This window comes from Eulemur rufifrons, chromosome 30, assembly GCF_041146395.1.
Source record: "Eulemur rufifrons isolate Redbay chromosome 30, OSU_ERuf_1, whole genome shotgun sequence".
Lineage (NCBI taxonomy): Eukaryota > Metazoa > Chordata > Mammalia > Primates > Lemuridae > Eulemur > Eulemur rufifrons.
The window spans coordinates 144,650,047-144,663,642 of record NC_091012.1 but is presented as its reverse complement, the minus strand read 5'-3'; the positions used below and the strand labels follow the sequence as shown (position 1 = coordinate 144,663,642).

At 38.1% G+C, this 13,596-nt stretch overlaps 1 protein-coding gene across 4 annotated transcripts in view; it reads right to left on the bottom strand.

The window, feature by feature from the left end:
- The window catches only part of LOC138378679 (uncharacterized), a 138,280-nt gene extending 125,081 nt beyond the window's left edge, over positions 1–13,199 (bottom strand). For 3 of the 4 annotated variants that reach the window (XR_011231958.1, XR_011231956.1, XR_011231959.1), the window contains exon 1: positions 13,061–13,199. Coding sequence is in view for 1 of the 4 variants with exons in the window: in XM_069464043.1 (XP_069320144.1) it covers positions 5,873–6,000; positions 13,061–13,086 (154 nt within the window). In the remaining 3 variants the exon portion in view is untranslated. Of the gene's footprint in view, positions 1–5,872; positions 6,001–13,060 lie in introns of all 4 variants that reach the window. The other variant, XM_069464043.1, reaches the window with a different exon arrangement.
- Between the last annotated feature and the right edge of the window lie 397 nt (positions 13,200–13,596).

Sequence of the window (13,596 nt, the reverse complement as noted above, 5' to 3'; positions counted from 1 at the left end):
TGAAAAAGAGAATCATTTAAAGAAAAATACAGAATAACATTACAGGTAACATAGGGCTATGGTAAATTGTGAAGATGGTACACGAATAGCTGAAATTTAGAAATACTATACTACACTATATTGGCTTTCATGCATAACTAGTTAATTTAATGAGACAGGGACTAAATTGTAATCCCAACTTAAAATAGATATTGTTTTATAGCCAAAAGTATGATTATAAAAATTGTTACACCTACATCTTGTACTTTTAAAAATAATTTATTCTTCCTAAATAAGCAGGTTATACCATTGGTACGATTGCAATGAAAACAAAGCCCTTAAGAATTACCATATAGTACTAAAGGTATAAATTGTTTAAGCAAAGTATTAATACGTAAGAAATTTAAGTACATGAAAATCTAGTTATGAATCTGTTAATTCTTTGTGGATTACTGAGTTTTTTAAAAAACGAATTTAACAATAGAACAATTTGTTAAAACAATTTACTTTTTATCATTCATGTTAGTAGAAAGGAACATATATTAATCAAGTATTTCACTTTGGACTTGGGAATCCATCTTGGGGGATTACCTAAGACCACTCAAAGAATGAAATCTTAAAGTTAAGACCAAAGTCAGAAAAGCAGAAATAAACTTCAGCTTTCCTATTCCATTGCCTCCTGGCTTGATAATGGAATGTAACTTATGTTACTGTAACACTTTATAATTTTCAGGGTGTTCTTATATAGATTAAACCATCTCTTCTGATTGTCATCTGACCAAGATTCCCTTGGTGGAACAAGACAGAATGAGAAAACTTATGAGAGGCATTTAAAAACTATTTTCCTCATTTCAACAAAGGAGAAATTAAAACTTTGCTCTACCTAAAATAAATGGAACGTTACTTTATTCTACCTCATGACATGAAGGTGCAAGATATTAGTTTTAACTACACTCATGCAACATGATGGTGGCCATATACCATGGATTTGCCTGGGACAGTCCAGATTTATACCTATTGCTGTGGTGAATGATTAACATTACTATTACTCTCTTTCATCCTCAAAAGTCTAGTGATTTGGTGATAAACCATATGCTTACCCTACTCAACATATATTGCTGATATCTGTTTCATTAGGCTTAAATACACCATTATGTTCCTCCTAATTAAAGTAAGCTATAAAGTAAGCTAGTTGAGTGAAAAGACGGATGTCAGAGTCTCTAAAAATTATAATTTACTTAAGCCATAAAATTAAAGATTTGGGGCTGGGCGCTCTAAACTTCTGACTTCTGTCATCGATGGTTTGCAATGTGGGATATGCTCGCCTGAGGGAGGATCAAAATGATCTACTGGGAAGTTAGAGGAAAATAACAGAACATCCTTTTTCTTTTTTTTTTTTTGAGACAGAGTCTCACTCTGTTGCCCGGGCTAGAGTGCCCTGGCATCAGCCTAGCTCACAGCAACCTCAAACTCCTGGACTCGAGCGATCCTCCTGCCTGAGCCTCCCGATTAGCTGGGACTACAGGCATGTGCCACCATGCCTGGCTAATTTTTTCTATATATATGTTTTTTAGCTGTCCATATAATTTCTTTCTATTTTTAGTAGAGATGGGGTCTCGCTCTTGCTCAGGCTGGTCTCCAACTCCTGAGCTCAAACAATCTGCCTGTCTCGGCCTCCTAGAGTGCTAGGATTACAGGTGTGAGCCACCGAGAACTTCCATTTTTATTTTTCATCTTTTAAAAAATTAAGCTGTAATAATGATTAGTATATAGAGTGACAAAGATGCCTGGTGGCTACTATGTTATTTCTACAAGAGTTACTAGGAACAGAATAAGGAGAATGTGCCAAATTAGATTCATGCCTAACCATACTGGAAACTAAACATAAAAACAAAAGATGTTATAGTATATAATGTCTTAAATTAATCTGCTTCAATTTATCTAAATGTGCCTTTTTCTATACCTTGAAAGAACTGATTTTATGTTATAATATAAATGGAATATGAACAAAAGTGTGGAAGACTTCAACTGGGGAATTTTAGTTTAAGAAATCTCTAATTTGTGTGTATAATCTTGAGGTTCACAAGGTATTATTCAAACAAGTCAGGCATACTGTTCACTCTCTCTTTTGGTTTTTCTTTTTTCTTTTTTTAAGACAAATGCAGTACTGAGAAGAGGGGAAAGAGCAGAACAAGGCGTTCAGTCTATAACTGATGGTGAACAATCAATCGAGATAACTGACTACCTTCAGACCAGCCTGTTCACTCTCATATTAAAATGTAAGACAATACAAGGCTAAACTTAAAGAACCACTACTAACTTCTTCCCCAATTGCTAAAGATTTTAAAGTCTGAAGATACAAAATAATGGAACACTCAAACTGCTGGTGAGAATGTCAAAGAATAACATCAACTTTGAAACAATTTGCTCTTGCATGGTCAAGGTGAGCTCTTTAGACTTTAGAGCCAATAATTTCACTCCTAGGTATATACCCTAGAGCAGGGGTCCCCAACCCTTTTTGGCACCAGAGACCGGGTTCATGGAAGATAATTTTTCAGAGGCGGGGTGTGGGGAGCCATGAGGAATGGCTGTAAACACAGATGATGAAGTCGCTCATCTCCTGCCATGCAGCCCCCCCAGTTCCTAAGTTTAATGGAAGACAATTTTTCCCACGGACTGGGTGGCAGGGGTCGCTATTCTGCCACCTGGTCGTGGGGGGCACAGCCCTAGGGAAACTCATGCACATGTTCACCAGGCTACACACACACACACAAATGCATAAAAGAGCAATGCTCTTAGTGGTCGCATTGGGTATCAACCCAGATTATAAAAAAACTATAATGGATAAATCTACTATGGTACAGCCATACAACAAGACAATAAAGAAAAATGAACATGAAATTTAGCTGCCTACATGAATATGGATCAATCTTATAAATAAATATAATATTGAATTAAAGAAGAAAACACGAAGGATTGCCTCCAGTTATGACTCCATTTAAAGTCAAAATAGACAAGCTAAACTGTATTATTTAGGGATACATACATAGATGGTAAAAATCATGGAAGGAAGTCATTACCATAAAAATCAGGATAGCAATTCCACCAGATGTTGGAACAGGAACGTATGTAATTGGAAAGGACACAGGAGGCTTCTGGGGTGCTGACAATGTCCTATTTCTTACCTTGAGTAATATTTGCTTCACGATACATTTGTTTCATAATTATCATATGTACATTTATGTGTAAATAAACCCTTTTAAATTATCAATTTTTTATATCATAATGGCATTGTGGTTAAGTCATTTTTAGGGATACATATTGAAATAATTATGGATAAACTGATATGCCTCAGATTTGCCTTCAAAATAATAGAGGAAAGGAGGAGAGTGGATAGAATAAAGTAAAGATAAGAATTGAAATTGTTGAAGCTGAGAGATGGATACGTGGGGCTCATTATACTACTGTCTACTTTTGAATATGTTTAAAAGTTTTCATTAGTACAAAGTTTTTTAAAAGCCTTTATGGAAATAACTAAACAATGAAGACATACACTAGCTTCATAAATAGGAATACTCATATCTATAGATTTAGTGCAAGTCTAATCCAAAGTACAACAGGGCTTTTGGAAAACTTAACAAACTAATTTGAAAATTTACATGGCCATTCCATGTAAATATAATATATAAATATAAATAATATTTATATTCTATATAAATATTTATAGAGTGGCAATATAAATTTTAAGAATGGCCAAAACATTACAAAAGAAGAACAAAAAGAAAGGGACCTGCCTTCCCAGGTATCAGGACACTATAAAGCAAACTGCAGAAGACACTGTGGAGTTGGCACGATGATGATCCAGTGGGCTAATACAATCTATAATCGAACGCATCATGTATGGGAGCCTGATACACTATTCTATACTGCACACCAGTGGTGAAAGGAAAGACTACTTAGTGAGTAGTTGTGAAACAGAGGGTTCTCCATATAGAAAATAAATGCAATTAAATCTCTTCTTCAAAAATCAATTCCAGGCTTCTATGTAAAAGGCAAGATTTTTCAACTTTTACAAGTAAATCTGGATGAAATCTTTATTACCGAGTGTAAGAAAGCATTCTTAAACACAAAAACATACGCCAAGAAGATGTTAGTTAAGTATGTTTTAACACATATAACCAACAAAGAATTTGTTTTCAGAACATAAAGGGAGGCTTATGAAAAAAACAGAAAAATGTGCGAAAGCCATGAACAAGCATGTCTTTCACAGAAGAAACCATACCAAGCAATTAAGCACATAAAGAAATGCCTAACCTCTTAGCAATCAGAAAAGAACAAGTCCATGAAATCCCATTTTACCCATCAGATTAGCAAAAATTTAAATGTCGGAAAAAATCAAGCATTGATGAAGATGTGAAAGTGGAACTTACACACGGTGACGTGGGAGCAATTATCACTTTGGAATATAATGTGGCACTGTCTTGTACAATTGATCATGCCCACACCTCACAACTGAGAATTCTACTTCTAGATATATGTTAGGATACTAAAAGTCAGGGGGATACTAAGATATAGGTACAAGAATTTACAGCATAGTTTGTAACAGAAAAAACTAAAAACTAGAAACTATTCAACTGTCCACCACTAGGACATCTGTGTTGGGTGGTGGCTTATACCTGTTTATTGGTGTGCATCATTACATAAGTTTTATTTTTTTTGTATAAAAGTTTCAAAAGGAATTAAATCTTTTCTTTTAAATATTATTGATTACTTTATCTGATGTCACATTTTAAGTAACTAAAAATTGCAACAACCTCATGTTTGCTAAGAAATGACTCGCTTTGGCCAGGTGCGGTGGCTCACTCCTGTAATCCTAGCACTCTGGGAGGCCGAGGCAGCAGGCCTGTTTGAGCTCAGGAGTTCGAGACCAGCCTGAGCAAGAGCAAGACCCCATCTCTACTAAAAATAGAAAGAAATTAGCCAAACAACTAAAAATAGAAAAAATTAGCCAGGCATGGTGGCGCATGTCTGTAGTCCCAGCTACCCGGGAGACTGAGGCAGGAGGATCGCTTGAGACCAGGAATTGGAGGTTGCTGTGAGCTAGGCTGACACCACAGCACTCTAGCCCAGGCAACAGAGTGAGACTGTCTCAAAACAAAACAAACAAAAAAAAGACTTGCTTCATTTTGAGGTATGTAGTTTAAAAACTCCAATCTGAACTGAATAAAGATCAATTTAAGAAAAGCCATTAAAGCAAAATTACCCCTGACACTTACAAACCTACAAAGACATTATGATTTCAAAAAATAAATGGCTTTCTACTAACTTCTTACCCCCTTCCCCATATTGAACTCACACTGAATGCTGTGGACATTAGATCACCAACGGACAGCTCCGAGCTGGTTAAGGACACAAACAACAGGGTGGGCACACCAAAACCTGTCTGCTCCACTGTTTTGCCAAGAGACTTTCTAGTTTGTTTTCAAGTACATGTGGCCAAATTTGAACTTTCTTCACAGTTATGTTAAAGGAGCTGCAGAGGTGTAATCCACAAGGAATACCATCTGCTACACCCCAAAGTCACTGTCTGCAGCAAAACACTGTGGCCACTCCTAAGGCAGCAGAGACAGTTCCAGTATATTACATGGTCTTTGGAACTTCTAGGTTTAACAGCACAGGTAAAACATTTCAATCGGTCCTCTAAGATGCCTTAGAGGTTCTTTTTCATTTCCCAACTGATAATTTTCTATTTTTATTAAGTGAACTCATTTATTTGTTTTGAGATGACTGGTTATAGAATGTGGTTTTGTGTGAAATTAAACAAATCAAGAACATGCACATTTGTGTTTTCAGAAAAAGACAAAAAGACATTTCTATTACACTCACGCCTCACTTAGGGTGTGGAACGTGGTTCCCGAAAGTGGAGGTGCTGAGCGAGCCTGCGCCGTCTGAGGCGCCTTCAGCACAGCGCTACGGAGACACAGCGCACTGACCAGCCGCTCCTCTGCTTTACACAAATCCCTGAAATCAGGGAACGCCCCAGTTAGAGTGTCTCTGGCCACCTGTCATAGAATTGTTGGTTAATCCCCTCAGGCTGCACTAGTGGCTCTGATGTTTCCAGAATGTCTAATGGTCTTACAGCAACCCCCAGCTCTCTACTGATCCGTCCCCCTCCAGTTCCTCAGTCGCTTCCCCTGAAGAAAACTCAAACTGTCCACACAGTAAGCACAGTGCTCTTCCTTTGCTTCACCAGGGCAGGTCCTCCACCGTCACCAGCACACATTTACACACCCCGCTATTACACGTTAAAACTGTACAGCAGAACAATAAATGGCAAAAAGAAAAGCCACCACCAAGAATAAACAACCTTATTGCAGAACGTACTCTACACTCCATTCCAGACAGCTGAGGGGTCCCGGGGGAGTGTGCGGAAGCAGAAAGGTGGCTCACGTGGCCAGAGGGGACAGCGTGGCCAGTCAGTGCCGGTTCTCAGTCGGACGCATGGTGAGCCAACCACTAGAAAATCTGCATGTCCTTCCTCTTCATTTTTAGTCAAAACCATTCAATGATAAAAAGAATAAAAACCAAAGACGTTCCATGACCTGGAAGGCCAAACATGAACTGCCTTTGGTCACCTCTCTGGCCTCACTCCCACCCCTGGCCCCGCGGCTCGCAGCCACTCTGCCTTCTTCAGTGTTCCTCTCGCACACACAGCTTGGCACTTCCTAATCCCTGATGAAAATGCTCCGCCCTCCGGAGCTTTGTGGCTGACACCCTTAAACCCTTGCCTGTGTTTCCCTCACTGATGCCTTCCCTGAACACCCTGTTTAAATTAACATCTCCATCTCTCCCACATGATTCTCTATCTTCCTTGTTTCTATTTCATTTCAGAATACTACAGGGGTACAGACGTTTTGGTTACATGGATTGCTTTTGTCATTCTCTATCTTCTTTTCCCACAGAGCAGTTATCATCCCCTGGTATCACATACACATTTGTACAGTAAATATCTTCTCCACTAGAGTGAGCGCCACGAGGGGGAAATGATGTCTGTTTTATTATTATTTCATCAGTACCTGGCTCATTATAGAAATACCAGAGTGTTATTAATTGTACAAATGTATGGTAACTGCATATATGTCTAAAATGATACATTTCAGAGACAAACAGTATCACAAAATATCAGTGCCATGTGGGGAAACATTAGATGGGAAGGCAGATAATATAAACAGAAAAGTGGCATTTTTCCCCCCTGTAAATCAGTGTTCATAAAGTAGGTGGGTACCAGGGGATGGCGGTAGCGGGAAAAGGAAAGTAACTGTTTAATGGGTATAGAGTTTTAGTTTTACAAGATAAAAAAGTTTTGGAGATCTGTTTCATAGCAATGTAAATATGCTTAACGCTACTAAACCATACACTTACAAATGATTACCATGATAAATCTCATGTTATGTGGAGTTTTTAAAAATTGATTCTTCAACTACACCAATGTTATGTGGTTTTTACCAGTACTATGGAAAACATTTTTCCAATGGAGATTCAGGGTGATTTCACTCGTGGAGATTCTGATAAGTTGATAAAGATGAAAATTTGGTGGAATTCTTTTTTTGCTTTTACCAATTATCACTTTTTTTTCCCCAGATAGGTCTTATATCACCATGGCACAAAACTCAAGATTCAAGATATTAATTATGAAAACTAAATCTCCATCCCACCTTACCCCTAGCCACCCAGTTCTCCTCTAACACAGCCACGAATATTAACTTCTGTAGCCTTTCACAGGTATTCAGTATATGTAAAAATATTTTTACATAGTATCATATATCATTGGCACCCTACCTTTTCACTTCATACTACATCTTGAAAATCAGGCAATAGCAATAACTTTTTAAAAACTACCTCCCTCAATATTTTCTTTCTTTCTTTGTTTATTTTTTTGAGACAAAGTCTCGCTCTGCTGCCCGGGCTAGAGTGCCATGGCGTCAGCCTCGCTCACAGCAACCTCAAACTCCTGGGATCAAGCGATCCTACTGCCTCAGCCTCACAAGTAGCTGGGACTATAGGCATGTGCCACCACGCCCAGCTAATTTTTTCTATATATATTTTTAGTTGTGTGGCTAATTTCTTTCTATTTTTTAGTAGAGACAGGGTCTCGTTCTTGCTCAGGCTGGTCTCGAACTCCTGAGCTCAAACGATCCGCCCGCCTTGGCCTCCCAGAGTGCTAGGATTACAGGCATGAGCCACCGCACCCAGCCCTCCCTCAGTTTTTAAAGGCTGCATTTTTATATCAGTATAAATAGTCCCTGACAGATGGAAAAGTAAGTTGTTTCTAATATTTTACTATTATAAGAAATGCTGAGAAGAATAACCTGTATATTCACACATGTGGAAATATGATGAAGTAAATCCAAACCTAAAGGATTTATCTGCAGGATAAATACCAAGAAGTGAAAATGATTAATCAAAAGACACATACATTTAACCTTTGGTAGGCATTTTTAAACAGGCAGATATTTCCCAAATCTCCTAAGAGAATGTACCAACCTATACTTCCTCTAACAATGCATCAGAGTACCTGTATTTTCTATCTTTCAAAAAATATTTTCTTAAAAGCCTTCCCTAATTTCAAATATAAAAAGGAAAAAAAAATCTGTATTCCTTCTCTCAAGAATCTGATTTTCTTCCTGATGACTTCCCAGCTATATATACTGCCAGAAAAACCCAAATCCTTATCTCCTTTTCACACTGAAATGTGTCTTCATTATATTCTAAATTTCCATATGAATTTGGGAGTGCTTTTATTCTGTACCACTAATTTATCTAATCATATACCTGAATCATGATGTTTTGACTACAGTAACTTTAGAATATACATTTAATGTCTGGGAGAACTAGTTCCTTTTTAAAAGTTCCTTTTTTTAAGAATTTTTCTGGATAATCTTATTTTTTCCTTACAAAATTTTAGATTCAGCAGGTCTAATCCTTAAAAATCCTGCTGGCATTTTTATTGGGATCATGCTATATTATTGATTAAAGAAGAATAACATTTTTCACATATTGAATCATGATGGTGACTCTCTATATCATCTTTTAGGTTTTAGATGATTCTGCTATAGGTGACCTGCATTTTGAGAAAAAGCCCTGCCCGTCCAACTGCAGAACAGTGGTGCCTGACAAGGGGCGAGCGAAGCCACTGCACACAGTGCAGGCCGCGTCTAGCAGCGGGCTGCAGCCTAACAGTGCTATGTATCAGTGCAAAGTTATCCTTGTTAGGGAGATCAGTAGTTCTTCCCAGCGGCAGAAACTGCACTCCAAACCACTTTCTATGGCCCTAGGGTAGAGGACAACTGCAGCTGAAGTAAGAGGTTCAGAATTCCATTCTATACAGGAACTTAAAAATCAGTGGTTTATTATAGGTTTAAGAGAACCAGAATGACATGAGACCCTGGGTGTGGGGAGGAAAAATTAATACTGTGACTTGAAAAGATCATTCTCCCACCTTCCACTCCTAATTCACTTAAAAAAAAAATCAGCATTTCAGGTAAATATACTAAGTTGCATAAAATTAAAACCTAAGTCCCAGCTAAAAGGAATGAGCTCAAAAAGGCTTTACTAGGCCAAGTGCTGTGGCTCACAGGTATAATCCTAGCACTCTGGGAGGCCAAGGTGGGTGGATGACTCGAGCTCAGGAGTTCGGGACCAGCCTGAGCAAGAGCGAGACCCCATCTCTACTAAAAATAGAAGGAAATTATATGGACAGCTAAAAATATATATAGAAAAAATTGAGCATGGTGGTGCATGCCTGTCGTCCCAGCTACTCGGGAGGCTGAGACAGGAGGATCCCTTGAGCTCAGGAGTTTGAGGTTGCTGTGAGCTAGGCTGATGCCACGGCACTCACTCTAGCCTGGGCAACACAGTGAGACTCTGTCTCAAAAAAAAAATAATAATAATAATTAATAATGACTAATTGTATTTATTTTTTTAAGTCAGCCAGATTCCAAGTTGCCCATAATTGTTTATTTTACAGTTCTAGAGGTGCCAAGGGTTCAGCAGGAGTCCCTGCCAAAGGGCCAATCACTGTAGATGAACACATGCTCCTTTTTTCTAGAACCCTAACTTCCGTTGATAAGAATACATTCATAGTAAGACTGTTCACATAACGTCAGTCTCAGCGAGTTAACAACAAACTCCATTTGCAATGGCATGGACTACATATATGTTTACCACCTTAGTCCTTATATTTGGTACTGAAAAAAAAAAATCAGTGAGTAGATTGCATTATCTGCTACCCGGCATAACTGTATTAGAGACTTACTTGCCTAATTCACAATTCAAGATTTAGTGAGTTACTTGAGCTCTTATTATACAGGTAGGGAATGAGTGATGAGAAGGATGTATCAGGACATTTTCACATACATGTAAGAGAAAAATCCAAAGCAAATTGGATCAAACAAGGTGTTTACTGCCTCCTATAACTGAAAGTGTAAAGGCATAGCACCTTCACGGAAGGCTTGAGCTAGCAGCTCAACTGAGGTGACCAGGGCATGGTTTTTCTCCACTCTGTTCCTTCAGTGTTGACTTCCTATTCAACTAGCTTTCCTTTGATGGTCAGAAGATAACTGCCAGGAGTTCAGTGACTACGTTTTCAGGTTGAAATTCAGAAAAAAAAAAGTGTATTCATTCCAGCATTCCTAGCAAGTGTCCTAAGATTCATTCTGACTGATTAGGCTTAAGTCACATGCCTGCCGTGATTGGCTTAGGTAAGACACATGATCCATTCCTACAAACCCATCAAAACTTATATGAAACAAAGCACATTAAAGTTGACCTTAGTGATTTAAATTTCTTATATTACTAAACAATGATATTACTACATTTAAACCGATGGGTAAAACACATCATATAACTTTCCCTATCTTCTTAAAAATTACTCTCCCAGATTTTCATCACAACCTATCAAGAAAAAAATTAAAATTTTCCCTTAATGTAAATCACTTTTTGAAGGATTCAAAATGTACTACTAGATTACCTGGTAAAATCAAAACCACAAGTTCTTGATTGTTCTTGTTAACATAACTGAAAGCAACACCATAGATTTTCAAGAAGAAAAAGAGGTCCTTACCCCATACTTTTTTGAGATGATAATAACAACTTAAAAGATAGAAGAGTACAGGAATATCTTGACTTTGGCAAAAAAGAAAGAAAGAAAAAAAAAAAAAGAAAAAGAAGTGGTTTGTTTCATACAGCCTTAAAATATAAGCAACTAGATATCCATCCTATGGCTCAAGACCCCTCTTACCATACTCACCACCACACCTCTTCTATTGCCCTGCCCAAAACACAGGTTCTAGGAACACAGTGGGGGATGCACACTTTAGGGAATCTTATTGTGAATTCGCACTCCAAAGCCAAATACAAATCATTCCTGAACTATGTTTCCTAATGTTCACGTCCCTCATTCTTACAATTAGCACAGAAAATGCAAAGTTTGTTCTCAGATTTTATAATGGAGAAGAAAGCAAAATTGCATTTATTAGACTGAAAGCCAATACTCAAACATGTAGGAGTATTCTGGCTCTGATGGTAAAGTTGCACAAAAACAAAAGGCAAAATTCAAGCAATATGTTTTAGAGTAGAAATAACCACCTGAACATATATTACACACTAGTCATCTTAAATAAAATGTCAAACTTCACTAATAATCCTAGAGGGAAGTAGTGTGGTTAAGGGAAAGGATGTGAATTAGAAGAAAATCTCTATTCAATTCCGTGGACTGGTTTTTCAAATATTCCACCATTCAAATAATTCAGTTCAACAAATATGTACTTAGGAATTCACTAAGAAGAGTGTACTAATGTCAGACACGATAGGGATATAAACATAGCCTTTGACTTTCAAACATTCCTGAACAGCATAAAACATAATCAAGTAGAAATGCCTGAGACACTAAAAGATAGGGCTTTGGGTAATCAGAAAAGGAAGAAATCAAAGGAATGTGGATGATTTCTTTTTTTTTTTTTTTTTTTTTTTTTTGAGACAGAGTCTCACTCTGTTGCCCAGGCTAGAGTGAGTGCCGTGGCGTCAGCCTAGCTCACAGCAACCTCAGACTCCTCGGCTTAAGCGATCCTACTGCCTCAGCCTCCCGAGTAGCTGGGACTACAGGCATGCGCCACCATGCCCGGCTAATTTTTTCTATATATATTTTTAGCTGTCCATATAATTTCTTTCTATTTTTAGTAGAGATGGGGTCTCGCTCTTGCTCAGGCTGGTCTCGAACTCCTGAGCTCAAACGATCCGCCCACCTCGGCCTCCCAGAGTGCTAGGATTACAGGCGTGAGCCACCACGCCCGGCCTAATGTGGATGATTTCTATAGCAATAACAGAAAATTTCAAGGCAAAACTACTTAAACAATAAAGCAATTCAGGTAGGATGGCTGTAGGGATAGCAAACGGGGCTCCAGTTCTACTTTTCTGCAATCCTGTTGGTGCTGCCCTCCGTCATGGAGGCATCGCCTTTGAGCTACTAGAAAAATGGCTACAGCACTCCCAGATGTCACATCCAGATAAAACAAGTCCCGGAGAGAAGAGGGACCATCTTTTCTCTTCCTTTTCTCAAATGCAAGAAAACCTTCCCCAGAAGCCTCTTGCAGAGTTCTCTTTTATCTCCCATCAGCCAGAACTGTCTCTCGTATCCATTACTAGAACAATCACTTCCAGAGGGAATGAGATCCACTACAACTAAGATTACCATGGATACCGGTAACCATCATGACCATCACTTCAGTGTTTGCTGAATATTTCAAGAATATTTCCGGCCTTGGAATGAAGAAGAAATAAAAAAGAAAAATTCATAAGCAAAGGAAGAGATGTGCCTAACTGGAAGAAGAAAGCCAAATTCTGAAATCATACATTAAATACATTGTTAGGGATAAAGAATTCTCTTAAACTGCACTGTTGTCTTTCCCAGTGATACGAAAATTAACTTACTGTTGATCAGTAAATGCTAAGAATGCAGAAGTCATCCTATTTTTATGGAAAGGATTGAGGTTATTTAATTATCAGTGGGGACAATCAGACTTACCACTCCTCATCAGTGGAGCCACCCATTCAGCTACGTCTGGGCTTAGAACATTCCACATTATGCATCCAGATGAGTCTTCAGACTCACTGCCAGTAGTTCTTCCTTGAAGGTTTCTTCTCATCTGGGGAAGAGGTTTCACTCAAAAGCACACAGATAACAGTTCTAAAAAGTGACCATTAGTTGCATTTTTTAAGTAATCAAACTATAAAATCTTTAAGTGTACTTCATAACTTCATAAAGCTTTTTAAAGTATATGAGAAATACATGATTTTTCCTTTAAGAGACGTGGTCTTCCTCCGGCACCCAGGCTGGAGTGCAATGGCGCCATCATGGCTCACTGAGAAATACAACAAAATGCTTGTTAAAAATATAGATTAGGATCCCCTCATACCCCTTAGGATGGCTACTACCAAAAAATAAAAAATAAATGTTGATGAGGATGTGAAGAAATCGGAAACCCTATGCACTGCTGGTGAGACTGTAAAATGGTGCAGGTGCTACGGAAAACATGATTACAGGTCCTCGAAAAATTAAAA